Source organism: Triticum aestivum, chromosome 6D (assembly GCF_018294505.1).
Source record: "Triticum aestivum cultivar Chinese Spring chromosome 6D, IWGSC CS RefSeq v2.1, whole genome shotgun sequence".
NCBI classification, from domain to species: Eukaryota; Viridiplantae; Streptophyta; class Magnoliopsida; order Poales; family Poaceae; genus Triticum; species Triticum aestivum.
Genome location: NC_057811.1, coordinates 66099396 through 66108310, shown reverse-complemented (window position 1 = coordinate 66108310; position 8915 = coordinate 66099396). Strand labels below are relative to the sequence as shown.

The 8915-nt window shown below is 45.3% G+C and overlaps 1 protein-coding gene across 1 annotated transcript; it reads right to left on the bottom strand.

The window, feature by feature from the left end:
* Nucleotides 1-275: 275 nt before the first annotated feature.
* Nucleotides 276-5055, bottom strand: LOC123141090 (pentatricopeptide repeat-containing protein At1g60770-like). Its single transcript, XM_044560322.1, has 3 exons — nucleotides 4740-5055; nucleotides 3634-3990; nucleotides 276-1415 (listed from the first exon to the last, which is right to left on the bottom strand). Exons 1-3 carry the CDS (start codon nucleotides 5037-5039, stop codon nucleotides 276-278), a joined length of 1797 nt encoding a protein of 598 aa, XP_044416257.1. The 5' UTR covers nucleotides 5040-5055.
* Between the last annotated feature and the right edge of the window lie 3860 nt (nucleotides 5056-8915).

Sequence of the window (8915 nt, the reverse complement as noted above, 5' to 3'; positions counted from 1 at the left end):
TCAGGAGGAGCTAGCAGAGCATCAAATGTAAAATGCCAAAAGACCTTGCAATGTACATATGATACGGAAATCCGGTGACAGCAAGGGGTCACAAAGATCATCAATTTCATCATGTACACCAGATGCTTTCTCCCGGGCTTTCACGACATAATCACATCTTTGACAAGTTATAGAACAGCTCTAGGAAAAGGTCTACGGCAGCCTCTAATTCTACAGCCAAAAATTTCCTCTTTCTATTTCAACTGCCAGAGGCACTTTCAGCAATTTCTGTCGTCTCAGGTTCTACCTGCAACTACATAGGTCTGCATCATGGCCTCATAAGCGTCTGGATCAAGGCATTCAAGCTTCTTCAGGCACTCAAGAAAAGACTCTGCACCAGCAACATCCTTTGACTCTTCATAGTGCTTCAGAAATCTACTCACAAGCTCTTTCGATGGCACCCATTTGTGCGCCGTCACCATGTTCTTTGCATCTCTCAAGATCTCCAGTGCCGTGTTAACACCAGATTTATCCAAATAGAACTCAGTAAATATGTAAACCATCCCCTCGTCGCAATGACCCTGAGCCATTGTGCTCTGACGGATAGCCTCAGCTTCATCTCTCATACCCTTATCAAGGTAAGCCTTGATCATAACATTTGCTATCCTTGTGTCATAATGTTCATGATTCGATTGCCACTCCTGGAAGATTTGCTGCAAAGACTCAAAGTCATCAATCATACTCAGACCTTGAAGCATCACAAGATAGCTTCTGTTCAAGCACTTCTTGAATGTGGACTTCAACGACTCCCAGATCCTCTTCACCTCGGTTGAATTGCCACAAAGGGCATGTAAGGAGAGGATGACATTCCAGGGGTGCAACTCAGCCTTGTCCATAACTTCCTCAGCTTTCTTTAGGGCAACTTCTGCCTTGCCAAACAGCTCTACTTTAATGTAATTGTTTGCCATTAGAGTGTACAAGGACCAGTGAACTGGAGCCACCTTCTGCAATTCTTCCAGGATCTTCTCCGCAGTGTCCAGGTCATTCATTGTGATATAGCTTTCTATCAAGGTGAAGTATGTAAATTTATCAGCACTTATACCACTTTCTCGCATTTCTTCGAATGTGGAGCGAACTTTCTCTGGCTGGCCTGCCTTTTGGTACAATTTCATCAAGTGGTTGTACACCAGTTTATCTAGAACCATATTTTTGGCTTTCATCTTCTCATAGAGATCCAGACCTTTGTATGCCAACCCGTGTTGACCATAGCAGTTAAGCAAACAGGAATAAGTTTTTACTGACTTAGATATATCTGGAAGGCTCCAGAAATATTCTTCAGCTGCCTGTATCCCATGTACTTTTGAAACGAGGTCAAGCCGCACTGCCTGATGGCCAGGACTCAAGTTTGCTCCACGAGCTTCCATCCAGTCCAGCAACTGGGTACATAACAACATGGGCGAAAATTATACAGTGAAAATAAGAAGATATTTTGCTCAGAAAGAGATTGCACCAGAAAAGCACATGCACGCTTGGTACCACAATATTATAGTGAACATAAAAAGAACATTACGACAGACGAATGTCATCACCATCTGAACCTTCTGCTGTTGGAACATAATAAACCTTCATTTTCTAATGTTAAGTCTTAGTTTTCTTCCCTCCAGAACATTTCTTCTCCAAGTTTTTTTGCCTATTCATGTGTGAGAATCGAGATCCCCGCTAAGCAGTAGAGTGTGTTATGGGCAAGCAACCAATGACAGATGAATTCCACGAAATTGGAAATTAACTCTGTTTAGGACCATTCTTAACCATAAATAGTTTTTGTGGTAGACATTATTGGTCAAACCTCCTCAGACTGTATACGTTTGATCTGCAGTTATTTGTACCGAACATGAAAATACATGTTTGTTTGAGACAAATTATCCATCAAAATCTTTCCAGCAGTCTGTTAGAAGCAATAAAGCCTGTTAACTACAGCACAACATTCATTGTTCCAACTGAATCATTTTTTTCTCGTTTTTTTCTCTCTTTAGCATCGGCCTTCATGATTATCAATAATATTGAGTACTACTCGTAACTGATTGCAAATGGTAGTAGCACAAGAATCATTTTTGGGGAGGAAAAAACATGCTTCGCGCACGAGCGTATCGAAAATACGGTGACCGGTAAATCGCTAATGCAGCATCGAACAACAAAAGGAAGAGATTTGGGGGAGGGGTGGCACCTCGAGCGCGCCCTCGTTCTTCTTAAACCTGGTTAGTTCGCGGACGTACGCGAGGATCTGTTGCTGCGAGAGCCGGGACCTCTGCCGGAGCCATTCGTCCATCTCCGCCGCCACTATCCCCGGCGGTCTGCCGTCGGACACCTTCGAGATCCTCTTGTACAGCGGGACCCACGACGGCTCAAAACCGCGCCTATCGGAACCTGTCGACTGGGCCTGAGGCTGCGCGAGTCTCGCCGGGGCAACGGAGATGCGCCGCCGCGCCGCCGCGGCGACCGCCCTGCGCAGCATGGGTGGCTGCCTGCCTGTGTTGTTGAGTTTTTTTTTGTTCGGTGGGGGTGGTTCTATAGGTGGCCAAACGGGCCGGGCCAAACAGGCCAGCCCACGAGCACGCCAGCACGGTCCGCCATGGGCCAGGCACGGCAGGGGCTTTTTTTAAGGGGTGAGAAAACCATTATTCATCACCAAAATCCACATGTTGTGGGATACATCTAGGGTCATGGGGAGTGCCAAACCAGACGTGGCGACCCGTACCCTGAGAAAGAAAAAATCGAGCTAATCTATGTGCTTCATAATTAACAGCACGTCCCTCGAAAATGAAAACAGAATTAAATAAAGTAGCTTTTGCCCTAATCTCGGTGATGATTGCCCCATGAGCCCCTAATGTTCCTTTAGAGATGTCGGACACCACTTGCTTGCAGTCGCTGGAGATAACACAGTCCGTCAAATTTAGATCTTCCGCACGAGCTAGCGCTCCCTGCATGCTATAGCCTCCAGAGTGGTTGGGTTGCACACACCATAAACGACTAGCGCCGAGCTTCCCAGATAATTTCCTTTGTCATCCCTATAGACCGATGTTGCCGCTCCCCCTCGCTCATTCCTAATAGCGGCGTCCACATGGATTTTAGCGTAACCCTGTGGTGGTGCCTTGGCTCTAGGCCGGGTAGATGTAGGAGGTATAGTTGCCCGGGCTGCTGGTGGGTTTTGATGTCCTACTATTATCTGTAGGTCATCGATGAATCTGCGAATGAAGGCTTGAGTTGACTGTGGGCCAGGCACGGCACGGGCTAAACGGGTTGTGCCCGGCACGCGGCACGCCTTGGGCCGTGCCTGAGCCTGGAGCCTCGGCACGGCCCATTTATTTTTTATATAATTTTCAGAATTTTTTTCTATATGTATACCTAAAATATAGCCCGGTAGGCCTAAAAATCAGCCCAACAGGCTGAAAAAATGCAGCCCAGCGTGCTAAACGGGCCAACGTGCCGGCCCGTTTACTAACTGGGTCGTGCCTGGGCCTGGAGGCGCAGCACGTGGGCCGGCAATGTCCAAAGATAGAGAAAAACAGAACAGGGTATCATAATTACGATCATGTTATGACCAAAGCAATGTCCAGTATGGCACCTATTTTCACTTAGCATCAGACACCAAAATACCATCGTGGCTGTTGGCAATGTTGAGTAAATAGGCAATTTCTCGATTAAATTAATCCACGAGTAAATCACTAGCATGGCATTGACACATATAATCGCATACTGATATTCAGTCAAACTAGCACATACTACGCTAATTGCAGAAAGATCTACATATAGCGCTAGCATGGCTAAAACAGAAAACAGTAGGAGCGGGATAAACGAGTTATACCCTCCAGTAGGCCATGCAGAGGCCGCGGCTTTCTTGTCAGCTTCAGCTTTCTCGGCGGCGGCACGTTCGGCGTCGGTGGACATGGTGATGATGAAGGCGACGCGGACGTAGAGGAAGTAGACGATCGGAAGTGAGCAGTCGCGTAATCGCTGCCCAAAAACCTATTCGCCCCTCACCCCGTACAGGAACCAGAAGGGCGTGGTTTCGGAGACCTGCTCTCCCGTCGACCGTGTACGCGGCGGAGCAATTATATAGGCGCAGCCGCGTGGAGAGACGTGGGCTCGACCCACGTCCGAGTGGCCCAGCTGTCAGAGAACTCTCCGTTAGTGACTGGCAAAAATAAGCGCGTAGGTGTAAGTAAGCTCGGCTCGGCTCGGCTCGGCTCGCGGCGCGGCGGGCGGCGGCGGAGGAGTGCGCGAGGGCCTCTTCTCTTCTCAAGCTCCAATAGCATGTAGAAGAGAAACCCTTATAAGGAGGTCCAACTCCTCTTCCACTTCCGGGGTGGGACTAAACTTCCCACTACACCTAGTGCCATATAACCCACATGGGCCCTTAGAGATTTTTCAGAAATTGCTACATGGGCCTAGAGCCCATCTCAAATTTCAGCAGGCAACACAATCAGTTGACCCTGCCCTACCCTTCAGTAGTTCAGTTGAAAAGGAACTTCAAGTTCGCGCCGTTCATTTCCATTAGCGACCTTGTAAATTAAGATGATCCACAAATAGAGCACACATAGAGGTTGAATGAAAACCCTAGTATATCAATCCGTCCCCTTTCCTCGCTTATCCCGAAGAAAACTTCAAGCCCGCTACTTTCCGCACGAGCCTATCGAAAGTACGCTACCGCTAATGTAGCATCGAACAACAAGAGGAAGAGATTTGGGGGTGGGGGATGGCACCTCGAGCGCGCCCTCGTTCTTCTTGAACTTCCTTAGTTCGCGGACGTACGCGAGGACCTGGTCCTGCGAGAGCCGGAGCCTCTGGCGGAGCCATTCGTCCATCTCCGCCGCCACTATCCCCGGCGGCCTGCCGTGGGACACCTTCGAGATCCTCTTGTAGAGCGGGACCCATGACGGCTCAAGGCCGCGCCGCTCGGGGACTACCGACTCAGCCTGAGGCTGCGCGAGCTCGTGCGCGAGTCTCGCCGGGGCAAGGGAGATGCGCCGCCGCGCCTCCGCGGCGACCGCCCTGCGCAGCATGGGACTGGCTGCTTGAGTTTTTCTTTTTTGAGTGGAGACTGGCAGGCCGCTCAGCTGGTTCGGCGTGATTCTCCTGTGAGATGAGATGGGCCCTCCTTGGGCTACGGCGACGAAGCCATGGTGCGTGCACGGGTCGAACCAACAACAGGCCGAACATATTTTGAAATCCTAAAACAATTTCCAAATTCATGAACCTTTTGAAATCCGGAAACAATTTTGAACTTTCTGGAATCAATCTTTTTGAAATTCTGAATATTTTCAAAGTTAAAAAGGAAAACACGAAAAAGGGGCACGAGGCGCCCGCACATGGGCCGGCGAAATCATGTGCGATGGTGGGGGTGGGGTGTTTGCGCGTCGCCTAGCATGTTGTGCGCTAAATAAGAGGACCCCTCCAATCAGTTCACAAGAAATTACAGAAAAAGTTCACAAGAAATTACAGAAAAAACAACACCAGGTTCAATGGAATCCTTGTGTGAGGTGCCAACTTTCCCATGAAACATCCCGAAATGGATGAGTTCCAGGCCTGGCATCTTAGAGGCCCTTGTGCGAACATTGTATAATGGGCTCTCATAATAGAATCAATTTTTTTCTTTTAGTTAAGGACGCAACACTGTTTGGAAATATTTAGATGTTAGCTCTTTTTTTTTCTCGCAACTAGTTAATTACTTTTTTGGCAACATTGTTGAAAAAAACAGGAGAGAACACCTGAATTCTCGAATCTTGATCTTGGAATAAATAAGAAGAAATCCCACGCTCCATGATCTTGGAGTAAAAAAGAAGAAATCCCACACTCTAGCTATCCAATAATCCAAATTCAGTCAATGCGACAACCAGCAGAATTTACCTACCTGTTATTCTTACAAAAAGGGAGGAGGCAGGTAGGTCAAACATCATTACATCCACTCATCATAACAAAAATAAATGGACAAGGATCAAATAATTGAAATCCAATAATTACATGAACGGGAAATGGCTTGGGTGCTTCGCATGAATTGTGCCTTGACTCCACGTCTCCATCACCTACCCTCTGATCCAATGGCTTAGACTATGGAAGGCCACACTATGGGTTGCTACTCTCACGTTATTGCCAGGGACCAGGGTGTATAGTTGGCTTGCCTCTGCCCGTCGAGGTCCCCGGGGCAATTTATAGGATTCAGGGAACCAAGGAAATCCATCAGAGTGTGATACTATTAGTTATACAACTAAAAAATCACTAAATAGCTTTGGGAGTTGGGGTCCTAACCTCTTAGGAACTCGAGGCAGTCAATTTTGCAAGAAGATGGAGACCAAGAGACAAACGAGGGTGTGTTGCTAGGAGCGAGCAAAGGCGGAGGATTAAGGATTGTTGTTCATGGTGACTTGCTTCCTTCTTAATGGGTCAGTCTTGCATCTCTTGGTGTGGGCCCCTGCTCGAGTTGGGCCCTAGGCCATCGCACTCATCGCCATGGCCCAGAGCTAGCCTTGGATAAACCAACTCAGCATGGTAATGAAAAAACAAGGAAGAACTCCAAAAGCAACAAATGTATTGTATCATTAGTCATCATTCCCATCGGAGCCGTCAAAACAAAATCTAGAAGTCATAAGATTTAACCAACGAAACAAATGTTTGCACTATTCTCTCAATATGGATTTTGTTTACTTTTTCGAAAAGGAAGGATCAACCTCTCAGCCTCCGCATCGTTTGCTAACAGTGGAGATCGAGTCCAAGAAATAAGTACATGCTTGATCCGCTGATAGAAGATCGACTAAACCAAGCTACGAACAACAACAACATGGAGCTAAAGAAAGTAGAGAATAGCATCAGCCAAGTGTTTTAAGTTGCACGAGCAGATTCAACTGAGAAATTAATACAAGCAGTTGTCAAAGATACATTGAATGAATCATCTTTAATGCCGCCACATGATCATCCAATTACCTGGCATTGCTGCCTAAGTTTTCATCAACCGCTCACAGTGGAGATCGAGTCTAAGAAAGAAGTATATGGTCGATCTAGAGGTGCATCAAGCAATTGAGTGTTTGTAGTTAAGTAGTGCAATTCACGTGGTCAATTCAACCAACTGCAATGGAAGTTCGAAAATCATGCTAAATACTCTTCTTTTTGGTTCTGCTAATAGTTAACTGTCTAGTTTTCAATCTATTTACTCTAGATAAAGTAAACACAAATCAAAGTGCTAACAAAGATACTCTTGGGAGGTGTACTGCAAGTTTTATATAGTTTATATGCACAGTCTGAATTTCTGATGTCTCTCAAGCCCGAATGAAGGAACAAGAAAGGACACACTATGTAATATATATATATGAGGCGAACAAAAGAACACAAGAGAATAAGACACTCACATGCTTTCTAGTGTTGTACCATTCGACTCATTGTCTCGATCTGTGTGAGTCATGTAACCACTAGAGAATGCATCTTATATATAGTCGAGAGTATTTTTCCTGCCGTGCACGTAAGAGACTGTGCACACCATCACCATCCACTACCCTCTATGGATGTTTGATTAAATGCAGAAAAAAATTGTATGCCTTGTGTGGGAAAAAAAGCTTTGTTTTGGGTCCTATGGTGTGTGGTAGCTTCATATTCTGTTTTTTCACACATGATTATTTAAGAAGGACGACAATGAGTTATGGGTCAGATGTTGGTAGGGCCTACACGTAAGATAGAGTTTGCGTAAATTTTGGCATGTGTTGTTTTGCGTCCTTTCTCATGCATTATGTTCCAGCCAACACACCTACTCCACCCTTTAACCCGACATTGGTTCTCTCTTTCCTCATACAATCCCAAGCATTTTAAGTCGAGTCCAGATTTGAAACTCTCATACCTTATGAATAGAAGTTCTATTAATGATTTGTTTCAGTATTTACATTCCATGTGAGGAGATCATTTAAATGAGGCCAACCATGAAAATATTTCTTTAAAGGTTTTTATGTAGGAATAACTAATTATATCCAGTCCTACGTGGAACGATTTTAAAGGTGAAGAGAAGTCAACAAATGACCAATCAAGTACTTATGCTCAACAAGTTAATCAAGAACAACAAATAAAAAAAAGATAAAAGTCAATGGAAGAAACAAAACGTAAAAGTAGCCCAAGTTAAAATTTGACCAAAATAGCTAAAGCCAATCATGGTGAAGGGATGAGAGGGGTGACTTACCCTAGACTATAGGCCCTCCACACCTTTGACTAGTCTTCATGACTAATGGACCAAAGATTACCTCCACTACCCTTACCACCTACCAAATGAAGGGTAGTCTAGTGACTTTTCAAGGGCACCAAGCCTATAAGGCCCCATGGACATGTACTCCATTTACTCGCACCTGGTCATGGGGAAAGCACTAGAGCTACAAGATGGGGGGGAGACCTAAGGTCGAGTCCGTGGAGTCCTATAAGACTATGTACCGACACCAATTAATGAAGATGAGCTTAAACAGGATGTCGAGGAGACCCTTACGACTTGGGTCTAGAGCAAATCACCCTCGATGATCTCCTTATATAGGACTAGGTCACGCTTTGTCGAGGCAACTTAACATATTCAAAAACATCAAAGTTGTAATTTTGCAGTTGTACGCACTATAAGGTTGTCGTACCATATTGCTAATGAAACCCCTAATCGACTGTTGTTTTCACTACAATAACAATTTTGAAACTTGGTGAAACTTGTGAAACGATAAAACTATGATTATTAACATGTTTCATGTAAAGTTCTAGAACTAGTTTTGCATAGCCTACTTTTCTCAAATGCGCTTTGTAAAGAACATATTTGTTTTTGTGGAGACATATAAGCAAACCAACATTTTCATGTTAGAGAGTTTTATTTGTAGGACTGGATCGGGAAGAGTATTATGGACATAAACACAACAATGATTGTGTGTATACGA

Coding starts and splice junctions, on each gene's coding strand:
- LOC123141090 (XM_044560322.1), bottom strand. CDS start 5,039: ATGCTGCGCAGGGCGGTCGCCGCGGAGGCGCGGCGGCGCATCTCCCTT. Junction 3,991..4,739: donor AGAACGAGGGCGCGCTCGAG/GTGCCATCCCCC, acceptor GTTTTTGGGCAG/CGATTACGCGACTGCTCACT. Junction 1,416..3,633: donor CATTGCCAACAGCCACGATG/GTATTTTGGTGT, acceptor TTATGTACCCAG/TTGCTGGACTGGATGGAAGC.